This window comes from Clarias gariepinus, chromosome 5 (genome assembly GCF_024256425.1).
Source record: "Clarias gariepinus isolate MV-2021 ecotype Netherlands chromosome 5, CGAR_prim_01v2, whole genome shotgun sequence".
In the NCBI taxonomy this organism is placed as follows: Eukaryota; Metazoa; Chordata; class Actinopteri; order Siluriformes; family Clariidae; genus Clarias; species Clarias gariepinus.
In genome coordinates this window covers 11641318-11658198 of record NC_071104.1, presented here as the reverse complement: position 1 = coordinate 11658198, position 16881 = coordinate 11641318, and the positions used below count along the sequence as shown (strand labels likewise).

The 16881-nt window shown below is 38.5% G+C and overlaps 1 protein-coding gene across 2 annotated transcripts in view; it reads right to left on the bottom strand.

Annotated features, from left to right (window-relative positions):
* Positions 1-923: 923 nt before the first annotated feature.
* Positions 924-16881, bottom strand: part of ptpn4a (protein tyrosine phosphatase non-receptor type 4a) — an 82984-nt gene continuing 67026 nt past the window's right edge. Inside the window, exons 14-27 of one of the 2 annotated variants that reach the window (XM_053496000.1) lie at positions 15661-15795; positions 15240-15398; positions 11031-11184; positions 10307-10390; positions 10161-10217; positions 9838-9994; positions 7929-8095; positions 5694-5784; positions 5548-5609; positions 5316-5462; positions 3496-3624; positions 3231-3379; positions 2773-2908; positions 924-2150 (exon numbers count right to left, since the gene is read on the bottom strand). In XM_053496000.1, coding sequence (XP_053351975.1) covers positions 2058-2150; positions 2773-2908; positions 3231-3379; positions 3496-3624; positions 5316-5462; positions 5548-5609; positions 5694-5784; positions 7929-8095; positions 9838-9994; positions 10161-10217; positions 10307-10390; positions 11031-11184; positions 15240-15398; positions 15661-15795 — 1720 coding nt within the window. In that variant the 3' untranslated portion in view covers positions 924-2057. Of the gene's footprint in view, positions 2151-2772; positions 2909-3230; positions 3380-3495; positions 3625-5315; positions 5463-5547; positions 5610-5693; positions 5785-7928; positions 8096-9837; positions 9995-10160; positions 10218-10306; positions 10391-11030; positions 11185-15239; positions 15402-15660; positions 15796-16881 lie in introns of both variants that reach the window. The other variant, XM_053495999.1, reaches the window with a different exon arrangement.

The following is a 16881-nucleotide window of genomic DNA, read 5'->3' as shown; positions in this document are numbered from 1 at the left end:
CACATGCCAATCCTGAACCAGACGCCGAGTTAATTCAGTTGTATGCCTAAGGCTTAGACCTCTGTAAGACCTGAACACGACAAGACAGGGCTGCACGTAGACTCTTAGCAGACAAAGCATGTAGAGCCCTCTGAAGCTACACACAGCACAGAAAATGAGCGCTAACAGAGCAAACAGTGACTTGCTTATCCACACACACACACGGCCTCACTCGTACTTTCCTCTGTGTTATTAGTGAGTGTTAGAAAGTCATGATCTCTCTGCTGTGGCCACATATGCAGTCAGATGCTGAGTTGCATATGCACAAGTGTGCCATCCACTAAGTCACAATATTAGCACAGACCAGCCACAGCTACACGTCATGAACTAGCACACACACACATACGTTTCTTTCATCCTGTTTGTGCACTGACAAACATATATGTGGTAAGTTAAAATCCCACACATTTCCTGTACATGTGTGCTTGTGTTTGACCTTTGCATCAAGTCACACTTGAATGTACAGAGAAACTTTCCCCTTATCGAAAGCGCTTCTAAAAATCACCGTCAAGCCAACTGAACCTTTCACGGAGCATAAACTCTTCGTCAACTTTTAAGCTTGAACTTTGTGCGAGAACATTTCTGGCAACCCCTCATAAGCAGCTGTGATCATTCATGTAAAGCACACGATGTTAGATACATTAGAAACCTAAAAACATGTTTCGCGGCCCCTCGATAATAATCAGCAGGCGCTAATTCATAACAAGCTACTCTTGAAGATCTTTTTGACACAAGGAGTCCTGTCCGTAACTGCTCCGAGATCGGTGATCATGGCTAGCTGTGCTGTTTAGGCAAATTCAAGAGGCACGAAAGGAAACAGCCATGCCAAAGCTCATGTCCCCACACACCCGCCCACACACCCGCCCACACACCCGCCCTCACTCACTCACTCACTCACTCACTCACTCACTCACTCACACACAAACACACACACACAGTAGTCTTAGTATACTCTTGTTAAGTAGGACATGTGTTAAGCTTTTAAAACTTTTGACTGATGAGACCCCTGTCTGGACAGACTTTCCGATTTAAGACGAGAATGGCAAACAGGAAACACTTAGGATTAAAGAGGGGAGAGAAAATAACAAGCTGCGGGTTTGTAACACAAAACAAAGTGCTCGAGGTTTCCTGCCAAAGTGTGGATTTCAGCATAATCAAGGATGCTAATAAATAAAAAGCGCTCATTAGCTATGTTAAAAGAACGACAGGGGGAGTGTGTGTGTGTGGATACAGATAACGAGCTGTCGTCCTCATCAAAAGGACATGGATTCAATCATGTTTGTGCTGACTGGACGAGGTGGGAGAGTCAAACTAAAATATGATATAAATATCCTTATTAAAACATTGAGGGGAATCTTCTGTTTTCTATCAGCGAGCACACACGTACAGACACACAAAACAAATAAAAGCAACACACACACTCATGGGCCTGCCCTTTTGTACTTACATATGGCACCACAGCAATCTGTAATTGTTCATCAACATTTCGTAACCCTGAAGACTCAATTTCTCAACGAGTACCATATTCAGTTTTGTTGATTTTTTTTTTTTTTACAATTATTTTATTTCCTCCCCAAAGCTTGGTGAATTGTTCAGTTGCCAGCATAAAGTGCAATAGTGCTTGGTTTTAAATGTCCTATTTAATGATCCTGGCTCAAGAACGGTTTTCTTCCAATGAATCCCCTCGGACTTTTTTCGCAGCGCTTTGAAAATGTGTGCTTTATCCAAATGATCTCACGCTGAAAGTGACCTTGAGCATGACAAATTCTCTCTCGCTTTCCACAAAGTGTTAAAGCACCACGTGACAGTTGGGGAAAAAAAAAAAAACGTAACTGTCCACATTAAATTTTTCCTCTGTCGTGAGGTGCTTAGATGCTCGCACTTTAAAAATGCACAACCTGAGACCACTGGGTTGATAATACAGCATTTGGTTTAGCACACTTCTTCAAGGCCCCGCCGTGGTGCTGGTTCTGGGGATCCGTGCTTGAAGCTTGGTGTCGTGATGGCGAACGCTAAGGTTAGTCTGACTTGTACGGCGTGGATCTCGTCTGCATGAACAGGCTCTCCTCATACACCTTGAAAATGGCCTCACACACAAACTTGAACTGGCTCTGAGAGGAGGGGAAAAAAAAAAAAAAGTACATGTTCAGAATAGCATACACAGGAGACACCGCTGTGAGCAGCTTAAGACTGTTACACTTGAGCCGCCATGCATGACGGAAGCATATGAGTCTGTCAGTATCGATGAATGGAAGGAAGAGAAAATGACAATACAGAATATGATAGTATTCGTGTAAGTAAGCACTTTAGCTCTGGAATATTAACTCTGTTCCTTTTCCCTTGTCTAATTAGTGCCCTCCCATGCTTCATGCCTTAAGGGCAGGCGGCTTTCATTAAGGCATTGCATAGCATAACCAAATTAGCCCTGCTACTGCTGCTCCATTAACATACTCGACCATATGCTCTACAGAAGTGACTGAGTGGGCCTCGGGTCTGTTTAGAAAGTCAAACTTATAATAAGCAGAAGCTAAATTGACAGAAGACGTGCAAAACGTCTCTCTCAAAGAAGCTTAGTGTCTTTATTTCATGTAGAATTTATTTAACATTATGAAAATTATTTTTTAAATTATGAGAGAGAGTTCATACCCTCACAGCTTTGGAGTTAAAAAAAAAAAAATAAAAATCAGATAATTGAGAGGCGCTCCATAAGCCATGGTGCAAAAGAGAACTCACAGGGGTCTGGATCATCATGGCTCGCTGGTCCCTCATGGTTCTTACGATGTCCAATGGATACACAGGCTGACTGCACTCCATTAGACATATTGCTGTCTCCATGGTGATGAGCACTCCCGTCCGGCCAATCCCAGCACTGGGCAGAGAGACGGGAGGGGCAGAGGGAGAACGTGTGTGAGAGAGAAAAAGGCAGGAAGGAGGGGCAAAGGGGCACAGTAAAGAAAAAAAAAAAGAGAGAAAAAGGGAGACAGAGACTGAATGTAAGACCCAAACAAAGAGATTAGACATTGCAGTTCAGCCACATGGGCTCTGATTAAGGACTGAAAAACAGTCCAATATTTGCCAAGAAATAATTGTATAGACCAAGTGAAAAAAAAATGCAGCACAGATTCAGAGCTGCTTTAGATGACCTCCCACATTCAGTCGTAGAAATAATCGCTATATGTCACTTCCTTTACCTGCAGTGAACGACCACGGGCTCGTCTTTTCTCGCTCTTTTACTTCGCACCAACGCAACAAAGTCCAGGAAGTCAGTCGAGTCGTCGGGCACACCATGATCAGGCCAGGCCAGATACTGGATCTGGGTCAGCTCCCTGCTTTCTTCTGTCTAAAGCAATGATAATCAATAATTCTCACAGTTTAAGAGATAAAGTTCATGAAAAAAACTAATAATTCTACCAGCAAAATCAAATTTTTTTGTTCTTAATAATTTTTTTTTTTTACCTCCATGTGAGTGAGGGTCATGTCTCGAACCAAGAACGCAGAGTTTCCCTCCTCAGTTTCACAGGAAACCTGGAAGCCACCGTATGTGGCGCTACCTGAGGGGTTGGGCCAGTACTGATGACATTTCACCTGTAAGAACAGAGCAGGATTAGTCAGTTAATATTAATCGACAACCTACAAGTACTGATATTCACTTTACAGGAAGCTGGTGTATTTCATTAAACCAACTGGGACATTGACTGTAAACAACTTTGACCTGTATAATATGGCTAATTAAGAGGAGTTAAGTTCTGAAAGTGCATGCTTATTTATTTTTATTTTTTTTGATTATATAGTTTAATATGGAACTATATGGGAGCCCATACATCAAGTTGTAAACATGATTAGTAAAATCAGGCATGGTGATAGACAGCATTTCTTATCTACCCACAAATTAGCTTTGGTGTACAAAGCTAACGTACTAAAGTGCCTCTAGCATCCTTAAGCGCTCTAGCATCACTAAAGAAAATTTGGGGACACACACATAAATAAAAAAATTCAAAAATGACTCGCTTAGTCGCAGAAGCATCTGTTCATTTCTGCCATATTTATATCCAACATTTACATTTTTTTTTTTGCCCTAAAATCTTTTCCAATCAAAATCTCATTTTCTTTTGATCTGAAGTACTGTATACTAAACTGAGAGTCCCAAAAGGGTTGTCTGATTTACTTCTAGGGGGCGCTATAGTTCACAAACCAGTAAAACCACTCCTCCTTTTTAAGCCCATCAACTTTATTCGCAATGCTCTGTTTTTATTAAGGTAACACATTTATTTATAAAACAGAAGGCTGGCCATTTTTAAATTCAATGAAACTGTTTATTGTAGAATTCTTCTACAATAATCTTTGTATCATATTTGGAAAATTTCAAATATGCCTCTGTTAGACCTTGCTTAAAAGGGTCTTTTTCTATTTATCTATTAATATTTAACACGGTTATGTCTCAGCATCAGCTTTATTTACTGACATCAAATTTTGTAAATCTCCATGGAAACAAGCACTGATGATGGTCTAAATGGCTTCTGGTGGGGGCAGAAAGTGCTTGACTTCTGTGTATTGCTTCTTGCAGTTATTTTTTGTTTGTTTGGTTGTTTCTCATGTTAACATTAAGTAATTTGAAGCAATCACTAAGCACGTACAGTACATCACATTTTCTACTAATTAATTCCCAGGAATTAATTATAATAGCATTAGTGGGTGGTTTAAGCATTGCCCTGTAACAAAAACAAATGAAACTAATTAAATATATATATACACTACCAGTCAAACATTTGGACACACCTTCACAACTTAATTGGTTTCCTGATTTTTATGTCTTTCTACACTGTAAGATATCCAAAATACACAATAATCTCCTCTGAACAGTTGATATTGTGATGTATCTACACTGTAAATTCTTCATAACGGCTCTCTGTTGGTTAAATGATGATTTCTGAGGCTGGTAACTCTAAATAATCTTCTCCTCTGCTGCAGAGGTAAGTTTTTATTTTGCTTTCCTGGGAAGGTCTTCATGAGAGACAGTTTCATCATTGAGCTTGATGAGTTTGCAAATGCACTGGACTAAACTGTTCTTGCAAGAACTGTCCCAGAACAGCTGACATACCTTTGTGTCTTAAAATAACAACTGACTACTGTTACTTAATTACCGAATGCCATGTGCTGTTTAAAACTTTTGAAAAAAGTCAGTATTGTTCTGGTATGCAGAAAATAAATCCAAACTTGTGTCCAAACTTTTGGTATTGGTACTGTGCATAGAGTGAGAATGAGAATAAGACACTTACCCGGCCCCTCTCCACCTGAGTGGTGAGCATGACCACCATGGAGGAGCCCTGCTCCCAGGTCATTTGCCAGAAGTCAGTGCAAGTATTGGGTAAGGGCCCTTGGCAGGCAATATAGCGATTGATAATACAGGAAGCTGGAATTTCCATCTGGGAGAAAAAAGTTCCAAATGATAGCTACACTCAATAAACACCAAGTTTAAGCCCCAATATACTGTAATGAAATAATCCTTACATTGATGTAATTCGCATTGATATAGTCATCTGTGCCTGTCAGTATGACACGTGTAGCATCATCTGAGGAAATCATGAAAAGAAAGCAAGTGGTTAATATTAGCGTCACAGCCAGAACAGTTACTGTCAGGAAGCCATGATACTCACAAGGTGAGATGTCTCTGTAGCGGTTTTTGGAGATGTTCTGAGGTAACTTGGCACATGACATGGTCATTCCTGGCCTTTTACGGTAGAGTTGCTGCAAAGAAAAAAAATGCTGATAAAAATTTAATCTGCAAATAAGCAGAGATGGTGGCACAAAAAATTATTATTATTATTATTATTATGCATTTTATTTATATAGGCACCTTTCTGGTCACCCAAAGTTACCTTCCAGTTCAAACTAAAGATAAATTAAAAGATAAAACAAGATAAAATTGATAAAGATAACATTAAATAATAATTTATATTAAAACTATTAAATCAAGAAAGAACAAATGGCGAATTAAATGAAGATTTGAGTGCAGCCTTGCATCAAGTGTGATAAGCGCTTCTGAATAAGTGGTTCTTAAATTGAGATTTGGATTTGGTTGGATAATCTATGTTACAGATGTTTTCAGGGAGAGAATTTTGGGGACAAGAAGCAACACGGCTAAAACTGAATGAGCTCTAATAGATAAGGGGGAGTGAGATCATAACGTTCTTCAAATTTGAGGAAGAGAATTTTAATCTCTATACAGTATTTTATGGGGAGCCAGTAACAGTGTACTGTTGTATTGAAAGACTGAGCTACTACACAAGACAAGTCAATTACCGAATGCCAGATCTGCATTCTCTATTTGGCTGGAACAAGCTGGCTGAACACACAATCAAACAGGAAGAGATATTAGAGTCTGTTTGATTAAAGACAGGAAGTAATAGGAAGTACTACTTGTTAGGGTCACATCCTGGGAAACGCCTTGCTGCTGTTTGAATGACTGTGTGCTTATATCAACTCGAAATCGTTTAAAGCTTAAAGCTTAAAGCGTAAAGCGACACTAAAAGTAAGTCCCAGAAAGGTTGGTTGACATTATTTATGAATTTGCAAAGATCATTACTGAAACACTATCCTTAGTTTAATTTTATTTAATTTTATTTCCTGGAAACCCACTACTACTTTCGAATGGACTTGAAAGTTTTACATATGCTTGGATATTTTATGAGTAATTTAACATTCAAAAGACAAACAAAATCCAGTTTGGAGAGAATTTCTACACACAAAAAGGTCACCAAGCTTTGCAAATTTATCACATAACCTGACCTCACACTGCAATTTAGTTCAGTAGCTTACAAACTGTGGCTTTCCATTGAAACATGAGCAGAATTTAAGACCTTACTTGCCAAAGTAAAATTTTACAAAAAATTTCTTGCTTCAGATCCAGGTAGTAAAGATCCAGGCAGTAAAGATCCAGGCACGACAAGGTGACTAACAATAACAACAATCACCTTTCATTGCTAAACCATTGAGTGTGATTAAGTCATCCATCCAACCGGAATAACATTTACCCTGTGTAGGGTTACAGGGGGCCAGGAGCCTGTCCCACTCTACACCCTGTATTAAGTGCCAATACAGTTCACACACCTAATCATACACATCAGGCAATCTGAAAACACCAATCAGCCGACACCGCAGGTTTTCGGACTGAGAGAGAAGAAGCACAGGGAGAACTAGCGAACCCCCAACCCTGAAGGTGTGAGGTGTCGGGGCTAACCACTAAGCCACCATGCTCCTAAATGAATTCATGGCTATAGCATAGAGAAATCAAACTGAATTAATTCACCATGGTTCTTTAAAATATTAATTGTAGAATAAACACATAATTCTCCATTTTATATATGGTGTTTTATACTTTAAGAGAAAAAAAATCAAAACAGTTATGAAAATCTTTCCTGTCTGTACTAGATGACTTTAAGGCAACTAATTTGCATGATCTTACAACTCTCTTACATCTAATGATCTCCATTGGCTACAGAAGTTGAGCTGTTTAAAAAAAACAAAAAAAAAAAAACATGTTGGACTAAGACCAGTTTCCTTTATTGTTTGATCAGTTTTCAATCAGCATATTTTCAAGCTCTTGATTCAGTCTGATAAATTTCTGTGCTAGATCTGACATCTGCCAAAACCCTGATCTGATCTGAGAGAGGATTAAAAACTAATGAAAAACATTTTCACATCTGAACATTTACAGCTGTCTTTTCTTTCATAACAGGAAAACCAGAGACCAAAATAGAGCTGAAAGAGAAAGTAAAGTGGTTTCAAGGAAAAAAAAAACACAGCACAACCAAATACATCAGTAGTGCTAATGGATATTTTGCGTAATGCTTTCATTCAGCGTCAGGGACATTTGTGACTTAAAAACTTACGTCAAACTGAGCGAGCAGAGCTCCACTGTTCATGCCTTCTTTTAGCTGCTGCATGGAGTCTCTCCAGGCATTCTGATCCAGCTCTGACGGGTCCGAAGGTGATTTGGCTGGGATGTACTGGAAATCAGGCTCCATCTCCAGCTTATCCTCCACCACATCATAGATTGCTGAAAGGGGAGAAAAACAAAACACAGTATTCAGCTTGGGAAAAAATCTACGAACCTAAATAGACATACAGTACTATGCAAAAGTCTTGAGCCACCCCTAATTTCTTTATAGTTTGCTTGCAAAGAGCCATAAGTTCTTGTTTTTTTAAAGTAGTCTTAAGGAATATTTCTCCAGGCTAACTGAAGAACTTTTCTGGCCAGTTCTTTGCAATCGTTGATTGTCCAGTCCCTGTACCTGACCAGCTACAGAAGAGTGTATATTTCTGTTTGTTAAGCCACACAGTGACCCATTAATTTTTCAAAAATAAAAACAAATCTCACTTAAGGCATGAATCAATGAACAACAGGAGCAGATGATCAGGAATTAGTATAAATGCTGATGCTGAATGCTGAGTGGTTGGAACAGACGAGAGAGGAAATGAGGTTGCAGCTGAGGTTGTTATATCAACAACCAATGTTTAAGTCGTATCTTCAGGCACTTTGCAGCCTGTCTCAGTAGAACATCCGTTCATAATAATTTCTTTTTTTTTTTTTTTTAATTGATACCAAGACTTGTTCAAACAAATTTAATTTAAAATATTTGTCACACTTTTCTTTTATTTTTCTCTTTTTTTTTTTAAACAAATAAAACAAATAAGGACTTTCTCCATAACCATTATGGAACAGTTGGATTAATTATGACCTGAAAAGCAAAGATGTCGGCTTTAAGATGAACAAAAATATGCTATGAAATAAGTTATTTTGTGGAATTAAAGAGAACGATATATTTATAATTCAAGTTACTGGTTTGTTTGCTAATTAGATTTTACCCCTACTGTGACATCATATAAGAAGATACCCCTATCCAGCTTGTTGTCTGTCCCCTGGTGGGGCTGGCTCAACAGTAGCTCATTTACTTACTGTAGGCACTAAAATGGTGCATTCAGAGGAGGAGTAAAATTAAAGTTGAAGTCATTTATTGAGGCGTATTTCTGCGGAAAAATTTACAGAGACTTTTGGGAGCTCTGAGACCTGTGTTAACTCGGAACATTCAAAAGATCCAACGTTCTACAGGGATTTTACATACGCAGTTTTTGTATAAAACTGGGTGCACGCACAGTTACACAGCCTTTTGAGTCATACCCTACTGTGACTATTCTGACTCTCTGCTTATTAGGGAAACAGTTCACTTTCCTGATTATGCCAGACTGCTGAAGCAAGCTTTACCACTCTTGCTAATTACAAGTTTTAAAAATGCCAGACAAGTGAGTTAGTCACTCTGTGACTAATCCTCCTCTTGTTCCTCATCCACAGTGAAGTAGCTAAACTGGTACTTTCAGGAACTAAAAATGCTGATGGCTACGAGGCCCAGGGACTAATACTGACCCTAAATTTCCTGGTAGAAATATTGCTAAATATCCTAAAAATAAACATATAAATGTACACTGACTGTAATTTAATAAGAAACACTATATTAGTACTGGTTAGGGTCTTAGCTCTCAAAACTGCATTATATCTTCATGGCATAAATTCTATAACGTGTTGGAAACATTTTCACCATAGACACAACATACAGTAATTGACTGACTAGATAATTGCATGAATGTGTAGGTGCACGTGTATTTAATGGACGTTGTGTGTTTCATAGTTATATACACTACAGATATTCACACAAAAAATCATGCACAAAGAAAAGTGATATTAATAAAACATAAACATATAAATGAATAAATAAATAAATTAATTCTGATCACAGCACTCACCGTTGGGCCTGACCAGCAGGATGAGTTCCCCTGAGTGGCTTTCACAGCTGGCCTTGATGAACATGACCACCTGGTCATGAGTGTGCTCAGAAATATCCCGGCCATTTATCAGAACGACCTGATCACCCTCGTTTAGTCGGGGCACACACAGATCAGCCTGCACAGGAGAAGACAACTGATGAGTAATAATACAGGGGACTTCATGTGCTTTGTTTGACATTAAGAGCAAAAAGTTATCACTCAGTGCTTTCACAGTGTCCCAATTATAATAGCTTGATTCAGCAGAATGGTAAGTTCTTCTGATAAGTATGATTAATATTTACCGATGTTCCAGGAGCAACCCGAGATACAATAACTGGCATCTTCTGATCGGATCCTCCCTAAACACATTAAGTGATAGGTGTGAGAGATATTAATTAGGCACAAATTATTGTTGCCTTTCCCCTCTGGAAAAAAACACTATTCTTACCGTAACATTAAATCCAAATCTGCCATTTTCATCAGGCTTCATCTTGATCAGAACAAGATTATCATGAGGAACAACTCCATTGAGCTGATGGAAGAAAACGCAAATAAAATTACTGCCACATGAAGAAATTATTTAAAGACACTATATACTAGTACTATATAATGTTGACCAAAAGTATAAGGACAAATGAAATTCATGAAATGTTTTTATTAACATTCTAATTTAAAATTGACAAATTGCTATACAACAATCAATATTAAGAATGAAGCCCTTTATTCTACAAAATCTGCTGGATCTGGCAAAAAAAAGACGTCTGCAGTACTCTGGTGATTACAGTATGTACAGAAATTTGCCACGGAAGTTCAGAATTTACTTAGGAATTCTCTAGTTTTATTGTTTTTGTGCAGAGGTTTTAAAAAAATAAATAAATCAATGACTACCCAAAGTCTGGAACCTATGAAATCACCAAATCCAGTTTCCTCCCTTAAGGTTGCTTCGTCAGGCATTTACTGCAGCCATCTTCAGTCAGTCACTGTTTGTGTCTTTTGCGTCTTAAGCTAAACGACTTGATCATGTACTTCAACAAAATAAAATCCTCCAGAGTGTTCTTGACCTTACTAGATGTCGTGAAGTGTTTTTCAGGAACTATTCATTAAAAAAAATGTGCTGGAATTAACTCCAGTATCAGGGTTGGGAAACTCAGTGCTAGATATTTGTGACATACCGTTGTCTTGTCTGTTGCCATTGGGATATCATAAGTCTCATTGACGTGGTTGTCAAGATGCTGCTGAGAGTTGGAGAGGATGAGCTGACTCAGGTTCTTCCTGGACTGCTTGGGTGGCAGTGCTGGGGGTGGCCCATCTACACCTTCTGGAGACCTAATAAATGAAGTATTTAAGTCAATAAATAGGACATAAAAATTAACTCAATACAGAGCTTTGCAATTACAGTATGTATGTCACTAAGGAATGTGAACTAATTTTCCAGTAAACACTGCTTTCTTTTTTCCCCTCATGTCTTAAGCCTGTCCATCGCCCTTTACTCCATTCAGTATATCCGAGTACGTTTCAGTCACAACGTAATGGCCCACATAAATAGTTACAGCTCACTTAGGATTTAGTGTGTTTATGTTGAGGACCTACTTCCATAAAGTCCAATGTCATAGAACGAGGTGGATGGACGGACGGGGGGAGTGGGTGACAGGAACACAACCAATGTTGGCATGCGTCTCAGTGCCAGCTGGCATCCGAAGTAAAGCCTACTGCCATCAATTGTGCTGTTGGGAATGCCTTTTAACCCCAGTTGCTATGGGAGACCAGCTTTTCACCCTTCTAATGTACTGTAAGTCACTTTAGAAAAGGAAGGAGAATATGACGGGCATACTGAGCTGCTGAAAATATTATGAGCCGTTTGCAGTGTCCGTGTTCTAAGCCAAAGCAGCGTGGATGTGTAGTAACCAAACCATAAACAAACAAACAAACAAACAAACACACACACACACACTGAGCATTCAGATCATGCTCGAAGGCTTTACAAATGCAGTGTTCTACGGTATTTTTTTTTATACTGATTTCTGTTCTCTCATTTATTAACATGCGAGAACCCACAGAGGAATTCTGGAAGATTTTTTTTTTACTTATATAATTAAGTATATCGTTTACAATTAACAAACATAAAAAAATCTAATAAAATCAAATGTTTAAATAAATTAAAATGTAATAAATGAATGTAATAACAGGCACTACCTGTAAAGCGTTATTGTATTTATTACCCAGATTTCTTAAAGTGCTGTGTATTGATTTTTGATATTGGTATAAGGACTATATATTTTAGGCACGTTACAATGGTAGTACGAAGGCCGCTGTGGTTATTACTGATAAGTTATCCTAGCTGTAGCTGAAAGCCTGGTTAATGAACCAAAATGTTGTCTAATCGAAAAGATAATAGCTATAATATATATTGTAACGTGCTATTAATACATGATTTCTAAATGAGTGGTGAGTGCAGGAGTAAAAAGTCTGTAATAGATAAAAAATAATTATAAGAATACTGATTAGTCCTGTACAATTAATTGCATAAAAATCTAAATTATATACGGACAAGGGCACATATTTAATAAAAAAAGAAAAAAAGGCTGCATAGAAAGACACGCACAGTCAGCAATTAACGTAGAATTTCTGAATAATTTAAGTATTTTTAAAAATAATTTTAAGGTGATTAATAAATATAGGCAACCATCGTCTTAAAACACTATTTCTACCATTATTTAGTGTTGGCAGATATAAATATCTTTGAATACAAAATGTCAAACTTATTAAAAAATTTTAAACCAATTTTTCGCTGCACGCCTTAATACTGGTATAATCAAGGCATACAGTTTCAATTGCTATCCCTAAAATTACATCTGTGCTGTAGTATTGAAATATTTTTACTCTGAAAAGGGATTTCTGGCTGCAAATGCCAGAGAACTCCCAACCTCCTACCTTATATTGCGAGCCCACACAGCACCAGATAAAGCCTTAAAATTCATTGGCATGTAGATCATTCTGCGTCAATGGGAATGACAAATACTTCATAATCTTTGCTTTAAATAAATTTAAAGAACAATTCTGACTGTGATGCAAATCTTTACACACACAAACTGCAAGGGAATGTCCAGTATGTAGATGTGAATGACTCAGAGAGCAGACAGAACTGATGGCTGCCGCTGTGAGTGTACCCACTGTGAGAGCAGGTGGTTATGTCATCCTTTGGAGTAGCAAGTGAGAGAAAAGTGAATGATCAGTCAGCAGTGGTTCTGCTTAACGCTTAACTTAAACCAGTCTTCCTGCATGTGTCTGTGCTGCTCGTCTTCAGAAATGTTTAGAACGAGCTTTAGCTAAAACTCAAAAACTCTAAGATGTGCACAGGTTTTTCTGGAACGTCGTACTAAACAAATCGGTGTAAATGAGCTCATCTCCATTAAGAACCCTATAGCGTTCAGACAGGAACATGCCTTCAAGCACTCTGATGACTTTGAAAAAAGGGACACTGTATAAAATAAACAGAACTGCACAGTCACGGCAGCCAGTCGAGTCTTGGGCCAGCTTAAGAACGACAGACACAAAAGAAAAGAGGTGAGTCCGAGTGAAGGGGGATTTATTCCACTATTCTGCTTGATCAGTGTGCAAAAACAACCACATGGCAGGGAAATATCTGCCAAGGTCATTAGGTTTGAGCCATGTCACTCAACAAAGCACAAAAGCAGCACGGTCTGTTTTCCACAAACCCGAAGCAATACACCGGTACTCAGGGAAAACAGTAAATACTTCTTTACAGCTCATCTCACTGCATTCGCCTTCTATTTGAGACTGTTTAATAACAGTGACAGAGTGCGTGAACCATAATTGCAAGCCGTACATGCAACAAAACAGAGATTCTTTGCAATAGTAAAAACAGAAGCAGAGAAATAGCAGAGTAGAATTAAGCCTTTCTTCTGACCGCAGGTTAAGGGCTGTGTTGGCTTTAGGAAACTTCTGCTTTCCACGTTCAAAGGCAAAATTGCTAACCTTTTAAACAGAAAGCTGCCATTTGAGCCAGATGTGTGTGACCTTCGGGATTTTCAAATCTTGAAACAAAGTCTTCATGTGAAATAACCAGAAAATCAGTAGGGGAAAAAAAATAATGTAAACACTACAGCCCTGTCATTTCTGACTTCCATTTGTAAACATTTTAAAGTTGTTCCTAGAAAGGCTGTCGTTTCTCTGGCATAAACTATAGAATGTAGTCTGTAGGATTTTTTTTAAATACCTGCAATACTGTATGTTAAGCATTAAGGATTAGCATTTGTAATTTACCTATTTATTTATTTTTAAAGCTTGCCTGTGTACCTTGCCTTGCACTCTAATAGGAATAGGCTCCCGGCCCCCCGCAACACTATACGGATAAGGTGTCTAGACAATGGATGGATGTTTAAAAGCAGCACAATGGCTTAGTGGTTAACACGGTCGCCTCACACCTCCAGGGTCAGGGTTCGGGCAGGTGTGCGTAGACTTTGCCTGTTCTCCTCGTGTTTGGTGGGTTTCTACGGGCACTCTGGTTTCCTCCCACAGTCCAAAGACATACAGATTAGGCTAACTGGCATTCTCAAACCCGTAGTGTGTGAATGTCCGTGTGTGTGTGTGTGTGTGTGTGTGTGTGTGTGTGTGTGTGCGCCCTGCAATGGATTGACACCCTGTCCAAGATATCACAGTGAGGTCAAGGAAAAGTAATATCTGTGTGAGGGGAATTACAAAAAAGGTCTCACTAGTTTAGAGGAAATATGAACTGAAGTCATGTAGAGTAACTGAGATTGTTTTTACAGTGATTCCGGGGGCAAAATAATAGTTAATAAATAAATAAATAAAATTATAAATCTGGTCTAACCCTTTCTTTTTTTAGTAAATAAATAGTGAGCCATATACAGTTAAACTTTCATTCCAGGAGCATGCTTGTAGATCAAAACACTCGTATATCAAAGTGAAATAATGGAAACTCTGATGATTCATTCCACAACCCAAAGATATTCATATAAAAATATAACATAACGGATATAAAATATAAATAAAAAAAATAAATTAACTATACGAGTAATGCATGCGCACTAAGGCTAAGCACAAAGAGAAAAACCATCGACTCTGTTGTGGTCACATGACGCTCAATAGACAAAGCGCGTACGGAATACTCGTATTTCAAGTTTGTTTATTGAGTTAAAAAAAAAAAAATTATTTTAATATGCTTGTCTTGCCTAAAAACTCTTGCAAGTTACTCGCAATCCAAGGGCTCCACATCCCTATTATAGCCTAGACTGACTGATCAACAACAGTATGATGTGCTAACAGCCAGCTAAACCCAAACGTATATGTTTTGCAGATAAAGCTGTGGTACTGTGCTCCTGAATGGCGAGTGCACTCACGCTGTGGATTCAAGGCTGATGCTGTTGGCTTGCGTGGATGAGGCTGATTTGTGGTTGGTGAAAGCAGGAAGGCTTGGCGAAGCGTGAATCACATGGTCCACTAAGTGTCCCATGGAACATGGCCGCTGCCGGGGCCCCTCTTGTACAAACAGAGAATTCCTACTGTGGGAATAGAAAACATGATGATTTTTATCTTTCCCTAATTCACTCTAGTCACAATAGTTTATACCCAAACAAGTATAAGGACCAAGAAAAGTGAAGTAATCCAATAAGTGGGAAAAAAAAATAACAATAATGTTTCAGTCTTGGCTGTATATTCATATCTTTTCTGAACCATAAACAAAACATGCTATACACTTAAATGTGACAGAATGTGTTGCAGAATATTCAGGACAATACTCATGCTTATAGATGTACTCACTGGTTAGGGGTCCCAGGAGGAGAGCGGGTGGGTAGGCTCCTGGTCTCCAGCCTCTCTTCAGACACAGAGTTCCTACTCACTGCTTCCCAGTCGGTCACACCCATCAGCTTCCTCGCCAGAGGCTTGCTGGGAGATCTGGGTGAACAGGAAACGTGTCATTATGCAGAGAAAACAATAATTGTGCCATATAGACGTAATGGTCAGCGCAAAGGACAGCGAGGACGTCAAAAGGTAAATATAGTGAGTAAAAACAATACTTTTGTAGTGAAGCTGGTTATTTAAAAAAAAAAAAAAAGCTTAGGCTAAACTTTGATAGGAGAGGTGGATCTTCATTTGCTGTCAAAGTTTACGTGAAACATGTCTTTTTATTTTATTTCATTTTACAGCATACCAACATCAGACAGACATGTATTGTCTTGATAATGCAAAATTGAGATGTTTGAAAGACTGCAATTTTATAATTTAAAAGTTTAACTACCGCAATGCATCTGTCACAGACTTGTCACATTATATTCGTCATTTTCACAGAAGGCTAATTCTAGGAAACGAGTTTCATTCTAGGAGTTTAAGGAAACAAAGTTCGGATACAAAAGGATGCCTTGAAATTTCTGGATCATTTAAAAATGGCGACACATGCCAAGCATTTGAAAATGCACACTGGAAATCCAATAGCAAAAAAAATGACGCACTTTTTCAATTTAAAAATGACGCACTTTATATCAATACTAGCTGTACGTTGGCGTCTTTTTGGACAAATTAAAATGTTCTGAAAAGAACATCAGTGTGGGTAGCTAAGGTTAAACGGTTTTCATTGCTTTGATTCTCGCTCAGATGTACCTCACACACACACACACACACACACACACACACACACACACACACACACACACACACACACACACACACACAGAGTGCAGTTAATTAGGAATACCTCTACACCTACAAAATCAACAATTATTTAACCAGCCAATTATATAAATCACGCAGATATGAGACTGCAGCTTTGGGTGAAATTTAAATTTTCCCCACACACGAGGAGTTCAGTGTTCTTCAGTGGCCTTCCCAGTCACTGGATCTAAATCCAGTAGAAAACTTCTGGGATGAAAAATGTGCAGAAACTGCATGATGCGAATCTTAATACGGGCCAGAATCTGAAAATAATGTTTCCGACTTCTTGCGGAATCCATGCCACAAGATTTCTGAGGCTTTTTAGAGGGGAAA